This window comes from Neodiprion fabricii, chromosome 7 (genome assembly GCF_021155785.1).
Source record: "Neodiprion fabricii isolate iyNeoFabr1 chromosome 7, iyNeoFabr1.1, whole genome shotgun sequence".
NCBI classification, from domain to species: Eukaryota; Metazoa; Arthropoda; class Insecta; order Hymenoptera; family Diprionidae; genus Neodiprion; species Neodiprion fabricii.
In genome coordinates, this window is record NC_060245.1 from 19,381,844 (window position 1) to 19,397,823 (window position 15,980).

The following is a 15,980-nucleotide window of genomic DNA, read 5'->3' on the forward strand; positions in this document are numbered from 1 at the left end:
GTTCCAACATACCGTGAATATCTGATGCGATTCTTGTCCCAAAGTAGGTATGGCATTGTTGTTATTGCTTGAGGAAACACGCGTTATTCAGGGATTCCTTTACCGCTATAATACAGCTGGAGGATTTTATTTTATTTTATTTCATTTTTGTTTATTCTTCTTCTTCTTCGTCGTTTTTTTTTTTTTTTTTTTTTTTTTCTTTCACCCTCTCTATTCCCTCTCTTCGTCCGGTATTTCGTTTTATTTTCAAAAATGGAAGCAAGAAGAAAACGTTCCAGCGCGATACTACGGTGGATAACGTTTTTCTTTTTACCGGGCATAAAAATTTTCTTCCACTTCTCTTCGTTTCTTCGCGTCGCAATTTCATATCTCACGAATCGGACGTTTCGCGTAAAATCTACAACTTCACCAACATTCTCGACACGTGTTCATAGATTCTGTCGGTATATTTTTTTTTCGCCACTTTGATACTGGCCCGAAACACTTTGTTAATATGAATAAATTTTTTTACTTTTTTTTAGAAATCTTCGGTTTAGTCGAAGCGTAAAACCGCGACTTTCAAAGATTTATAATGTTTTTGACAATCTTCGATTATTTTGGTCGAAATACCATTGAAATTTTTTTTCTTTCATTCAACGGTTGAAGAAGAAACTACAATTTATTAGTGAACTTGAATTTAAAAATTTCATTACAATACAGCGTTCGTGAAGAAAATAAAATTCATATCCGGGGGAGATTTTTCAAATCTTCGTAAGAGATTCAGGTAATCATAATGATTGCTTGTTCAAGGTTTCATCCTTGAGACAAAAAAAAAACTGTCAATCTCAACTCAAAGTTTAAGCCTGTACTATTTTACTGCTGATTAACCTCTGGCGATTCAATTATTTATTTATTTAATTGTTTTCGAGTTTAGAATTTGTGTTATTTGATTAAAAATTTATATTTTCATTTTACATGATGTACGTTTGAAATAAAAATCGAACGAGTCGAGGTTAAAAAATTCGCAATTTAATACGTGATCACGATTTTCTTTCCACAATTAAAAACTTTGTTTCCACTTTGAAATTTTATAAGTCGTTAACGAATATACGAACGATAATGAAAAATTATCATTCTGTCGATTATAGCTACGAAATAAACACACATGTTATAAAGCGTATTCCACATTTCTCGTAGGTTAAAAAATTTAGGACAGAGCAATTACATTATTCAAAAACCTCATTATATAATAAAGGAAAATTAAAAATTGTTTTCTACTGGTATTGATCGATGCAACTGTAAAAAAAATTTGAAAGACTTTAGTCGATACAAAAATAGATATATTTTCAATTTTTCTTTTTTTTTTTTTTGTTTTTTTTTCACTCAAATTGAAAGCATTTAAGCCCTTGGGAGTATAAAAATTCAAAAACAACCGTAGTAAGAACCATTCCAATGTCAGTATAACAGAGTAGACGGAATTTCATCCCTTCTTTGTGATAAAGTTTAAAAGATCCGATTATGAAAAGAAATATTCTTTGATTAACAAAAAAAAAAAAAATTCATACACGTACATAGATGTTGCCAAGATAGGTGAAATTGCATAGCAAAAAGTGAAGAGCGAAATTGGTTTTGCGCGTCTGCGTTGCTGGAATACCGCGCCCATCCCTCGGATTCGAATCGCTGCCTATTTCGCTTATATTACAGGCATTATACGCGTGGGTATATATGGAGCATTCCACGCCAATTAGACCTGGGTTTTACCCTTGAATTCTTAGATTTGGCGCGTGATTTTTTCTATGATTGTTCTCACTTCGAAGGGTACTCTGTTTTTTTTTTTTTTTTCCTTGTTTTTCGACTCAATTTTTTATTTTCTACAATTTTTAGAAACGATTTTATCGAGCGACCGAAATTAAAAATTTGAAAAAATTCTGAAAAATCCTGCGTCAGATATAAAAATTCAGGACCCGGAGTGGGCCGATTTTCCCTTCTTACTGTTTTACAAACTTTTACCCGCAAAAACATGTCATAAATTTGAAGCGAGAGTTACTTTACTATCAGTGGCTGCTGAAATATTTTCTTATATCACACCGGATTTAAAAATAAAAATTCACGTGTTTCGCAGGGGACACTTTCTCTTCTTTATTTTGCTGATAAAAAAAAAAATTGCAAATGGTAAAGTGATTCCGAAAAGTCTGAAAAAATTTTCAAAAATTCAATGTGACGTGTAAAAATGTATCAGCGACCATCCGTATTAAAATGACTTTCGCTTTTAATTTTTTTAACGTTTCTTAAAAAATTGTTAAAAATTCAAATTGAGTCGCAAAATGATGGGGGAAAAAAAAAAAAAAATCAGAGCACATTTCAAAGTGAGAACCATCGTAGGAAAAATGGCGTGCCGAATCTGAGAGGTCAAGGGTAAAAACTCGGGTCGAATTGGCGTGGAATGCCCTGTATATATACATACGCATATACATATATGTATATATGTGTAGACAAACTCGGAAAGTTTCTTGCAGGCCATCTATTATAACGAACGAGCCTGAAGCAAAGTTTGAACAATTGTTATAAGCAACTGAATATACTTGTATTATATAAACGATTGGCTTGAAAACTGTTTTAATCGGCGTAAAACAACGCGTATGAATATTATACGGCCATATTATACCCCGAATATTCTATATATACATGTGTATGTATAAACATATATATATAAATACATGTATATCTATACATTTCTGCAAAGTCGCAAGCTTAATGAGCCGCGAAGAATTATTTTACCGAGGGTGTATTTAACCCGACTTAATCGTTGCGAACCACGGATAAAAAAAATTGTCGGATGTATACTTAATTACTCGGCAAATTTTTCATCGTAATAAAACTGAGAGGAAATTTCAGAAAGATAAGAAAAAAAAACAAAAACAATCATTCGCTAAAAATCTTGACTGTAAGAATTTGCGAGGAGATTTTGTATTGTAATTATGGTAAAACTTAAATTTTCAATATAAATACAAGGCAAATAATACTTTGCTAAAATTTTTACGGAAATTTGAAACTTATTTTAATTCTGAGAACAACTCAGGAAAGATGAATTTTCATTCGAAAATATATTAAAATTGTTTAAGCTGTGGTAATTTTTTTTATTTTTTCCGAAATCATTATTCCGAGATTTTATCTTCTTTTGAGTTTTGTTTTCGACGAATTTTATTGTTTTTTTTTTTCGTTTTTGGATTCTGTTCAATAATTGGATAGTTTCATAACGTCAAATTAGACGAGTGCAGATTAAATTTTCAAAGCTTTCGCATGTTGTTTGAATTGTGTTTTTTTAGAAGCCAGTAGGATATTTCCGATTTTAGGAAAAAATTAACGTATTTTCTCAAACGTTTGTTGTAAATAAAAACTAAACAAACTTCGGTTCTGCGTTTAAATCACTTTTATTTAAATATTAATCAACGCAAAAAAAAAAAAACAAGAGAAAACTTTACAAGTAACAAGTGAAGATTTTGTTTATCATTCGATGTATGTTATCAAAATTTGATTTATTTGAATACGAGAAACTCGAAACAAAAATTTTCTTTTCTTCACCTTTGTCATCCATTTCATCCTTATTTAAATATGTACGGTAACTCGAATAGTTATTAAATCATCGCCTCTTATTGTTTACCCGAAAATGTTGCAACGCCAGGAATTAATAGTTCCGGTCAAATTTTCCAGTACTTCCTGCATACGTATTCAAGATTCTACGCCTCTCTCCGTCCGTCTCGCCTCTTCGCAGATTTCAGAGTATTCAGGCTGTCGCGTACCAAATTTAGATCAGTCCGGTTCGAAGCTCGGATAGCGACGCTCAGCGTCGCCTAAAACCAAAATAAATACCCTCGTTTCATCCGCGGGTATAATCGAGACGTTTATACCGAATAATTCCATGCCGTTTTATACGTTCGCCTAAATAATCGTTAATCGCCTTTATCCGTAGTTTGAATTTCCTCTCGATTCTAAATGACAGTGATAGTTTTATACACTCGTCGTACTTCCGGTTTTCAGCACTTAAGGGAATTCTACAACGAGGTGAGAACTTTTATCCCACAGTGTAGTTCTTGCACATTTCATTTTTACTTTTTTTTTTTTTTATTTCTGATTATAAATGTTCTCTAGGATTTCTTTTTTCTTCAATTTTTTTTTTTTTTTTTTTTCTACTTTTAATACAAAGCTATTTCTATGTACGTGAGGAATTCCGTTTCTGATTTCGTTTAAAAAATTCTCCGCAATTTTCCCAACTCTGAGACAGTGGGTTGAATTTTTTCAGATTTTTTTTATCAACCGCTCAGTTATTTATAAACACTTGAAGTGATACTGAGAAGGACGTTTTTTTATAAGACTGTACTTTTTTACTTCAAACATTTTTAAAACCAGGCCCACGACGGGCAGATATTTTCCCAATTTCATTTATTTTCAGCACTTTCAATTTTTTTTAATCACCTAAAACATTGTTCCAACTGTTTAAAAATTTCCGAAAGATTGTCAAAACTTATATTTTTCACTGCGAACAATTCTAGAACGGTTTCATTATCGGACGATATTTGTTTATTTCTTTGGCGCAATCAACTTTTTCTTCACCAAATTTACAACGAAACCGGCCTAGAAATTTTCAGAGTGGTAAAATAGGAATTTTCAGACCGTTTGAAGAATGTTATATCTAATCAATAGAATTAAAAGTGCTACAAAAAATACATACAATGAATGTTTGAAATGTTTGAAAAAGAAAATGCAGTTTTTAAAAATTTTTGAAAGAATTTTGAAAAATGTACTTTTCAAAATCACTCGGGCAGTAGAATTTCGTCGCTTTCGCCAGAGCTTTTTCAACAGCTATATATAATCTATACTTTATCTTTTCGATCTTGTGTTTTTTCTTTTTCTTTTTTGTTTTTATCGTTTTTTTTTTTTTTTTTTTTACTTTGGCCGACTCGCACAGCGTTCGTAGGTTTCACCCTCGTTGTCATCATCATCATCACTGTGGTAATTTAGCGTGCTCTCGTCGCGTAATTTCGCCCCCTTTCCTTAACCGCGGCATTTTTTTTTTTTTTTTTATCCCTCCATCAAGGATCGCTGATGAGATAGGCAGGCGAAGTATCGAAGAAAAAGTTGGCGAAATGCGGTTCAGACTGAGCGTCGAAAGCCGAGTTTTTCTCATTCGTTTCCTTTCTTTTAAACGCGTCCCAGGAATTTTTCCAGACCCAATAAACTAACCGCGAGCTTTCCCGAAATTCGAGCTTTCGCCGTGCGTATAATTAAAAATTGTATATTTATTTGTTCACTTATTTCGGAGCGAAACTGAGAAAAGGAAACGAACAAGAAACTTGTTCGAAGAAAATATTTAATTATTTCAGTAGTAAGTTTCATCGCTGAGAAGTAATTGATTCGTCACGTTTGAATGAAAAATTGTGTTCTTCAAATTGCGGCCCGTTAACTCTGTTATTTTTCTTCTTATTTCATACTTTTCTTACTCATTTTATACGCAATTAAATTTCTTTCTTACCGCGAAACGCGACGCGACTTTCCAGAGTTTCCAGATTATAATCACTCGACAATAGCCGCGACATTTTATTGTATAGCTTCAATATAATATACATTCAGTCACCTCGAGTGGCGATGATTATTTTTTCACATTTACAACACAGCTGAAACCTGTGAGAATGTAAAGATTTACTAAGTAGGTTACGTGATTGAAAATTACAAGCATGCGATAGATTTTCAGAATGAAAATAATTTTGCATCGCGTTATGCCGAATAACGGAGGCAAAGAAAATTACAACCATTTTTTTTTTTTTATTTCTGACAAATTTAAGACCAACTATCCGAACTGCAAATTGGAAAAAGTTTTTCGTAACCTAAGTATCAACCCAATAATTATTCAGTGAAATTAATCAACTACTGTTACGAAATTTGAACAAAAAGAATTAAACTTTTAAGAATCTTAATTTTTCCTCTTCTTTTCTCTCTCTCTCTTTTTTTTTGGTTAAGAATTAAAAATCACAAGAAGATCGGACGTCCTTGGCAAAAGTTTATCACAGTTCTTTGAATAAATCGACTGTGCAGTAAAAACTTGTAGATGAAAATTTGCCGACCCCGGACGAGAGCTAAAATTATAAAATTTGATTTTGGGAATTTATTGATCATTTGATGATTATATTTTATTGCTCCCCGACATTTGCGCAATTTTTGACCACCATCGTCGTATTTTTTCTTCGATTCAAAATCGAAAGTATCAATTATTACCATCATCTTACTAAACCAAGTATCTATTTAATACAACAAGTAAGAAAATGGGTGAATATTTTTATCCGAAATTGAATAAAAATTATTTTAACCAAACTATAAATTATGAAAAAGCTTTTCCGCCATCAAGACTGCGTACTGAAATTCACGAAACTTTAGCTTCGTATGCACAGTTTTAACAAAAATATAAATAAATAAAAACGAAACAGTCGATTAGTGTTCGATTATTTTTTTCGACACTATTAATCGACGAATCGATTATCTTAAGCTCATTAGCCATCGATCATTAATTATGATCGATATGGTTTTCCTTTCTCATTCAACCCGCAACTTCATTCCTCTTCGACATACCGAATGGGGAGAAAATGCGAAGTTGGCTCGCCCAAGGCTCGGTGGAAATTGTGTACGTGCTAAATTGAGGTTGACTCAACTTTACCTACTTCGCGTGGGATCTTGTACATTATACTTACGTAGGGTACGTCGCTGTACGGCTTCCTTCCATGTCATTGCTTCCGTGATGTATTATAGTTATAATAAACCCGCTTACGTACCCATACAGTATACACATATGATACATGTAACGTATAACATGCCCGCATATATTTTATAATAATGGGAAATTCCACAAACCGTGAGCGATCGGGTGACGAAATTATAATTTTTTTTTTTTTTTTTTTTATCACACAATAACCAAAAAAGGATCGACGATGGCGCAAAATGTTTAGGCGTACCTCGTTTTTCGTAATTCCAACAATATTCGAACAATTTATTGTAACGATACCTGTTTTACTCAATTTTCTGTAGTTACTGTAACGAATGAAAGTTTTTCTCAACGAACGAATTGAATCATCAGTTGCGTTGTCTCAAATTCGGAGTTGTTACAAAACAGATTCTAAACTTGACCGACTTGTCTCTTTTTTTTTTTTACCGTTAGAAATGGACCGAAAAACGAGCCATAAATTTCGAAAAATTTGACACGTTTAACACAAAGAAAAAAGAAAAACAGCTTAGTAAATCATATCTTTGCGTATGTGGAAAATTTGTCGTTTTCTGTTGCGGGAACGTTTAAGCGTTATAAATTTCCATGTTTTTCATTTGCCTGTGAAAAGTTTTTCACACACTTCCGCACGACTGCGAATGGATTATTTACATAACGTTAGACTTTGACCAGAAACGAGCGGTGCGGCATGAATATTGGATTCGTTGCATTTCGTCGGGCATTACGAAGTTTTATCAACACCTTTCTACGCGCAGGTTTGCAGTGAAACATGAAATAAGTAGGCAGGTATTTAACAGATACGAAAAGAGGCTGCAGGTTGGTTCGTAACGCGACCGTAACCATCTCTGGTAATCATTTGACGGTAGATCATAGAAAAAGCGCTAGTGGTGGTGGTGCTTGAAGAAAAGGGGGGGGGGTAAATAAAATAAGAACTCGGCAGCTGCGGTTTAATTAGACGTTATATATCGCTGGGACCTAATTAACTCTCTCATGGTTTGACGTGTATAAATAATAAATATTATAATATGCATGTATCAAGTACGCACCGCGTGATACTTTGTTTATTTATACAACAAAAGAGAGACGGGGAAACGAAGGGCGAAATATTTTCACCAAAAGAAAGAAAAGATGCGGAGGTGATAAAAATAAAAAAACTAAAAATTGGATTTTTTAATGATATTTTCTTTTTTTTTTTTTTTTTTTTTATTCTACGAAATCTCGTCAAGCTTTAATGTTATCCGACAATCGTGATTTTTATAATTTAAACTTTTGCGTCACTCGTTGTTGCGCTGAATCAATTTTTATAGCAAGATTTTGTTTTATGGTTTTTTTTTTTTTTTGACACGGTGATTACAAATCTGAAATTAGATTTGGAAAATTCAAGACGATGGATACAATACGGTGGAAGGATGTTTGAAATTTGATCGAATACGGTGAAAAAAAAAAAAAAAAAACTCTGCGTACGGGGATTTTGGGATCGCTTATTGAATTCGTCGTATTGGATTTTCAAAATCTATTTTCGGGAGAATTTTATTTTTAAAAAACACTCACCACCGTTACCTTGTAACAAAATTTTGTCATTATCTTCGAGGAAAATTCGATTTTTATTCAATCTTGTTTGTATTTTGTTGATTATTTTCGTTTCGTTGCTGCAACGAACAATTCTAATTACAAGCTTTTCCTGCCATCGCTGCAGAGAATCCAGACAAGACGCATAACCGTCTTAACAGATTGCTGGCCAGCGGCTATATTTATCTTTCATTCACTCTATCGGCGCAAATCTATACAGCTGTAGTATATAATAATACGTTAAAGCTCTGCGAGTGTTTTTTTTTTGGATATTTTCGACACTTACTCATTCGAAGATCCTACAGACTGCCGGTAAATCCGACCATTCGACGCGTCACTTTAAAAGTCACCGATTTTCTGCTCGATTCCTTGCACTTGGTTGAAAAATTTTCCACCGGTGTCTCTTCTTTTTTCACTCATTATCTTTTTTTCATTTGTTTTTCCCGCTTTTTAAAAATAACTACGTCATTTTCACAACGAGGTTTGTCATTTTACGCATTGAAAAATCACGACGGCGTTTTATTTTGACTAAAGATCGCGTTTATATTGAACGTTAATTTTTTCTTTTTTTTTCTTTTTTTTTTTTATTCCTTGTGTTTGGTAAACTTTTTACTATCAACGAATTTGACGAAATTAAAGTCGTATTACAGTCACGACGGTTTTATCATAATTTTTATAAACGAATCAATTATTCAACCGTTGTAACTAACCATTACACTAATTAATTAACAGTTCATCGCTATCTTTGCAACTAATCGAACTAATGGTTTTAACACCAAGAAAAAACTATATTCCTACGACTGTTTTAACTTCAGGAATTCACAACGTTATTCAAAACTATAATTTAACGGTCGATAATCTGTATTTTCTCACTTCACGTTCAAGGGAATAGTAACGAAAAATGGTGGGAGAGGAAAAGAAAGAATAGTTGGCAAAAAAGGGAATGATGGAAAATGAAAGGAAAAGGGGTGTAAAAAAAAGGGGGGGGAGGGGTAAATAAAATAAAAAGGAAAAGAAAAGGTACGATTAGAAGGCGGATCGTCCGGCCTGTTCGCCCTCCGATATTCTAGTACCTGTGTGCCCGTCGGAACGACGTCAAGTCGACGTTTTTCACCGTCACGCGTTATAGACGAAGAGATATAGTAGCTATAGTTGTCCGACCTCTCGACGTCGAGAAGTTATACGGATTTAATTAAAACCGATAAAGCTTCTCCAATTCTTACCGTACACTCGATCGTGCTTACGTGTGGCACGAATTACGAGTTCGCAATTGGATGAGAATATTTTTAACAAAACATCCTTTTGAAAATTGGCTCGGATCGTCGCTGGATTCGTTATTCCTATGGGGCAAATTCGAAATTCCGAATTTGAAAGGTTCCGAAAGCACTGGAGTGAAGATTTTTTGGTGGCGAAACTTGATGCAAAGAAATTAAAGCTTTCGAGAAACAACGAAAGGACAAAATTCGACTGGTCAAAGTTCCGATAGTGCTAAAGTGACAAAATTTAAATATCCGAAATATCAAAATTCCGGATGATCGGAAGATTTTACGTTCTGCGAATTTTTCGCCGTGTGAAATTTCATCGGTTTGACGATTTTTTTTTTGTTTTGGATTTTTGATATTATTACGTTGAAAATCCTGGTCATTCTGATTTTCGGTTTTTCGGATTTTTTTACAACCACTCGTCGAGTAAACTAAGCTGTGCGAGTATAGTTTAATTTTCGGAATATTACTCTGTCGAAAATTTATTTTACGGAATTTTGCTCTACCCTGAGAAAAATTTCATTTGTTACAGTAGCTAGAAAAATTGAGTAAAACAGGTATCGTTAAAAAACACTGTTTGAATATTGCTGGAATTACGAAAAACGAGGCACGCGTAAACATTTTGCGCTATTGTCAATCCTTTTTTGGTAATTGCAACGCTAAATCAGTTTCTGAGGTTTACTCTACTTTTTTTAGTTACACAAGGCGTTAACGTCAAATTTTCGCAACAGTTGCAAGAAAATCTAGCAACAGCGATAGTAATGAGAAAGAATAGTAACGGATACTAGACTTTCCGGTAACGGCTAGAAAACTGATTTTCATTTTCTACCTAGAACTATATTCCGTCGATTGTGGTAAAGAAAGCAAAAAGCAAAAGTTTCATTTTTTTGTTTCAACTTCCGCGACGAAAAAAAATCGGAACCTAGCACTTTCGACACCTTTCAAATTCCCAATTTCAATCCCGCCCGAAATTTCAATCGAAAAATTCGTCCGCCAGTGAATATAATTCGTCTAAAAAAAAAAGAAAAAAAATAACCGATTTCGAAATTAACGAGCCTCGACGACACGACGAATTTGCGTATCTCACTTTATGCCGGATAATGATTCAACAACCGCGACTATATTTCTCCACCGCGCTTGCGGCGTGATTGCGACCATGGTAAATTGAGAGCTTAAAAGTCGCATCGTCCTTCGAAGGTTGTGCCGTGCAATACAGCGTTAGAAGGCTGCGGACTTGCGACTCGGCCGAGAAAGCGAAGCGTTTGTAGCTGGATAAGACACTTGCAGGCAGTCCAGTCCAATCCGTGTACCGTGGAAAGTGGCCCATTTTCTACCAGGCTAAATATGAGGGTGGAATCGGGGGAGGAGGGTAAAAGCTTGGCAAAAAAAAAAAAAAAAAAAAAAAAAGAAATAAGAAAGAATGAAACAAAAAAAAAAAAAAAAGAAACAAAGTGGGAAGACGTAATAGAAGGGAGAAAAATTAAGGGGTGGAACCAATTAGCGGTAATGGCTGGAAGAGTGACGGAATTATCTCGCTGTTACGCTTCGCTCTGATTGATCTTAGCCCTTCGAAGGGGTTGCGGGATACACGAAAATCGATGCTTAGCAGCAATTTTGCCAACCCATCGGCAAATTTTTATCGCGTTCGATCCTGATTCATACGAAATGAAAAAGCTCATTCAAAATACATTAACAGATGTCGGGTGTTGAAATTATGAAAGAAAGTTTAGCTGAGGAAACTTTGTTTCAAATCGGGTCAATTTTTATTAAATAACGTTAAAATAAAATGAACGATTTAAATTTGGACAAATTTTAAAACTGTGAGGCGGAAAATTTTGATACTTTTTAATTTTTTGTACATGGGATGAAATTTCTAACACAGGGAATTTGAAACGAGCCTAAAAAAAAAAAAATAATTAATACCTACATATAGCCAGTCGAATTTTGTCACACATAAGTAATATATATATATATGATTGCATTTACGGAAAAAGGATTTGCCGAATCAATCCCACGGATTTAATCGGGAATAATTATTTGCTCAACAGATTGATCTCCATGCTATTATTGATTTAGGCAAATTACGTTTTACTCGAGAACCTGAATAATTACTATCGTCGACTTGACAATTGGGATTGAAGGACAACGATCGGGAAATTCAACCGAATAATTCACAGCCGAGGAGTTTTCAGAGTAAAAAGTTTATAAAAATTTTATCAGATTAATTTGTGTACTTTATGTTATCTTTTTTTTTCTCTATCGTTTACGTGTTTATCGATAATGTTTAATCTGTGATACATTCGACTATGATTTATTTCATCCGTTTTAACCGTTGATAATAAAATTCATCCTAGTTTTTTCACTGGTTTCCATGTGCATAAAAATAATGGTGATTATTTATCTTTATAATTTGCATTTTTCAAAGATAAAAACACCGTGTAAGTACAAATTGGATTTCTGATTGTAATTTGAATATGCAGTAATTGATTTGGGGCGAGGTAAAAGTTCAAAAAACCGCCTGATTCCGAATTGTTTGGTGGCGAAACTTGAAGTAAAGAAATCAAACTTTGGAGAAACAAGAAAGTTTCGAATGGTCGGAAACCTGATGGTTCAAAATTCTGTTATGCAAGATTTTGAAAATTCAAGTTACGATTGAGCCAAGTTCCGAAAAATAAAGTTTCGACGGAGTAAAATATGAGAAAAACCGAAAATCAGAAAAAGTTGTGAAATTTCACCAAGCTAGAAATTCACAGAAGTGAAAATTGGATCATTCGGAATTTCGATGTTTCAGATTGCGAAATTTTCTCATTTTTGCAATTTTCGAAACTTTGACGTTTCGTCAAAAGTCTGATTTCTCTACTTCAAATTTCACCTAAAAAAAAAAAAAACAAATCGGGATTCAGCGTGTTTTCGAGACTTGTTAAAAATCGGAATTTCAATCCTGACTCGCTTCATTTTTCTCCCAAGCGGAAAAGAAGAACGAGAAGAAAAATCAACTTTTAAGGTATCTCCTTGAATACAGACTTGCGCTTATCAAACATCGTTACACGTGTAAGTAAGTAGATAAAACAAAGTGTAACACGATCTTATTACACAACGTATACGACGCTTTAATAATCTATCAATCAATATAAAACCCTGTTATAATGAATATCCGACGTGTACCACAAATTGGTGCTTTTTCACGCGATTGAATGTCGATTTTTATCAAAAGAACGCGTCGGGCGTGAAATTTGAAGAAAAATTACAAAGAAAGAGATGAAAAATAATCAAAAAATATTCGTCAACTTTTCCGTGAGTCAATTTACATCGTCGATTGGATTTAAAAATTCAACTTCACCTTTCAAACACTGAATATCATCGTTTCATTCTTTCGATGCACACTTTTTTCCTCCTGCGACTTGATTTTCAATTTTCAACATTTCATCCAATAATTCAAACACGAACAATTTCCATTAAGATTCCTATCAATCATCCGACTAAATAGCATCGTCTCAATATTTATCTCACGAACATGTATTCAAATTATTGCACAGTCTAATCTCGCCTTACGGCAAGCACGACGTGTAATATATTGTTTAAAATATTGTATCCGTTGCTGCTGCAGCGGGAGTAATCTATAACCGTGAAAGTAATCCTCCCGTTTATCAAAGGTTCTATTCGTACGGCGAGGATGAATTTGAAAAATTGAAATAACAAAGAAATTAATAAATCCAAACTACGTGTAAGAAAATAATTAGATCGAGACGAATAATTGAAGAAACGTAAGTAGCTGAGAAGAAAAGAGTGAAATAAAAAAAAAAAAATATAATGAAGAATCGCGTGACAATTTTTCGCCTCGGGATACGTAAATAATTATTAAACGAGACGAGAAGCTTTATTCTAAATTACGCCTTGATCTTCTTACACGCTTTTTTGTACCTTGCGTTGTCTTCTCCTTTTTTTTTTTTTTTGTTTTTTTTTCGCTGTAATAACTCTCGCTTCTAGATGTCTCTTTATTCTCGTTTTCCCTGATCCGCGATTCTTTTCTTTTTCTTCTTGTTATCCTGTTTCGTAATATTTTTTTCTTTTTTTTTTCCTTGGTATTTTGTTACTCTTTCCGGAATGGTTTTTCACCGTATTCGATAAAAAAAACCATCCCGCATTGCGTGATCGGGCTAACGGACAACGTTTCCTCGGATCGAGATTCATCGTCTGACTTGTTCGAGCCTTGGAATTGCCTGATATAACACCCGAACGATCTGTACCGGTAACAACGGCTGTTACGACGTTTCAACGAATCCACAAACTGTAAAAAGATCTGAAAATAATCGAAGGATAAAGCTTTCGTGAAGATGAGATGAAAAAAAACAAAAAATCAAAAAGAATGTAGCTTGTAGAAAACATTACACCTAACCTAAACTAACCTAACCTACAATGAGAAAAATTTCATTTGTTGCAGTAACTAGAAAAATTCAGTAAAACAGGCATCGTTAAAAAAAAAAAACTGTTTGAATATCGTTGGAATTACGAAAAACGAGGTACGCGTAAACATTTTGCGCCTTCGTCGATCATTTTTTGGTTATTGCGACGCAAAATCAGTTTGTGAGGCTTACTCTACTTTTTTATTTAAACGAGGCTTTAACTTCAATTTATCGTTGCACGAGCGTTAAATTTTCGCAACAGTAGCAAGAAAATCTAGCAACAGTGATCGTGATGAGAAAGAATAGTAACGGATACTAGACTTTCCGGTAACGGCTAGAAAACTAATTTTCATTTTCTACCTAGAACTATATTTTGTCGATTGCGGTAAAAAATGAAAATAGTGAAGAACTGAACGGTAACCGGAAATAAAAATTTCTCTTACAATCAGTGCAAGCACGAAAGCTGGGATTTGGAAAATTCAAATCCTTGCAAACGAAAGTTTTATTTACAACTGACGAATAAAACTTTTATTTATCGAATACTCGGGCGAGCTTTTACGTCCCATCAAGCTTCGCGCGCATTCCCACCGTATGTGTTTTATATCACGCACGTAAGGTATGTTTAACATACCCAGCACAGCTGCGTTTAATCGCTCTCTGCACGAACAGCTTTCAGTTTTGAACCTAGCCCGGAATCTGAAATTTTATATGGCTCCGCTTTTATACTCGCAGAATATTATAGATGGCAAATTTTGAAAAGTCAGTTTCGCGGGTAAGAGTGAAAAAAAAAATTAGGCGCCTTAAATTAGAATTAAAATTTCCTACCTACCGAAACTCTGAAGTAAAATTCGAGCCGATTTCTTCCAGTTTGCGAAATCAGATATTCGTTTTCCTTCCGATACGAATCAATAGTGATAAACGAGGCATTCATTTTTGGATCACTCTTTGAGAAAACGTGATTTTTTTTTTTTTTTTTATTCCAAATTACAAAACGGAGCAGATTTTTTGGACAAAACGATTCTCAGGGAAATTGAATGATCGTCAGATATGATCGTCCAGTATCGATCAGTTAAGATTCAACATTTTAATAAAGAATGAAGAAAGAATTCAAATTCAAATTTACCCGAATTGGTAAATCGGTTGAAAACAATTTTATGCTTGATTACTGTTTTATAAAAATTACGTTACATTCACGATGGCAAACATATTTGTTAATTCGTTTTATTACCGTATCGAAAACGTTACATTGTGCGAACATTATTTCAGAAGGCGCAACGTTGAGAATGAACGAATCCAGAAATGCAGCCGTCATCGCCATTATTTTGGCGTTGACATCTCACTGTCATGGAGCAATGAACACCATAAAAATTGGTGAGTATTCAGCGCGGCGTTTTGTCTTGAAAAAACAAATAAAAAAAAAAAAAATGAAACGCAAATCCATATCCAAGAAATCAAATTGCATATTGAAAACAATTGTGCAGTCCGATATGTCATCGTAATCGTCGGATAATCCTCAGAATTGTACAGGCCGATGTTTTGCTAATTTGTTTAGAAGGCCACGAGTCGTGAATTATTCAACTTACAGATTTCAGCTTCCGCGCGAATTATTTGTCAGTGGTAAAGAATGGTTAAACGTGACGCTAAAACGTTGCAAGTAATAAATACTCACTTTATTATTATGTGTTTAAAACGAGGTATTCAGTCGTTTTTTGCCGACAACTTTTGATCCGATCAATATTTCTCAACTCGCGAGATTCAGTTTCGTAGACATTTCAAAGAGGAAAAATAAAGTATCGAAACCTTTTTTTTTTCCCGTACAAACCGAAAGGAAAAAAAAACGACGTACGCGAGAAACGTTAAAATCGTAGTTTTCATCAATTTTTAAACAATGTTTATCCACAACGTTTTTACTAACCGCAAAAAAAAATAATCAACAGCACAAGAGATACGTTCTTAATATTATCAGACCAGCGATGTAAATTATACGCAAAGTATCAT

At 33.9% G+C, this 15,980-nt stretch overlaps 2 protein-coding genes across 2 annotated transcripts in view; one reads left to right on the top strand and one right to left on the bottom strand.

Annotated features, from left to right (window-relative positions):
• The window catches only part of LOC124186994 (glutamate receptor ionotropic, kainate 2), a 246,943-nt gene extending 237,577 nt beyond the window's left edge, over nucleotides 1-9,366 (bottom strand). Inside the window, exon 1 of the mRNA XM_046579226.1 lies at nucleotides 8,604-9,366. The gene's annotated coding sequence lies outside the window, so the exon portion shown is untranslated. The remainder of the gene's footprint in view (nucleotides 1-8,603) is intronic.
• LOC124186990 (glutamate receptor ionotropic, kainate 2-like) overlaps nucleotides 3,782-15,980 on the top strand; it is a 45,003-nt gene continuing 32,804 nt past the window's right edge. The window contains exons 1-2 of the mRNA XM_046579216.1: nucleotides 3,782-4,041; nucleotides 15,249-15,353. Coding sequence (XP_046435172.1) covers nucleotides 15,266-15,353 — 88 coding nt within the window. The 5' untranslated portion in view covers nucleotides 3,782-4,041; nucleotides 15,249-15,265. The remainder of the gene's footprint in view (nucleotides 4,042-15,248; nucleotides 15,354-15,980) is intronic.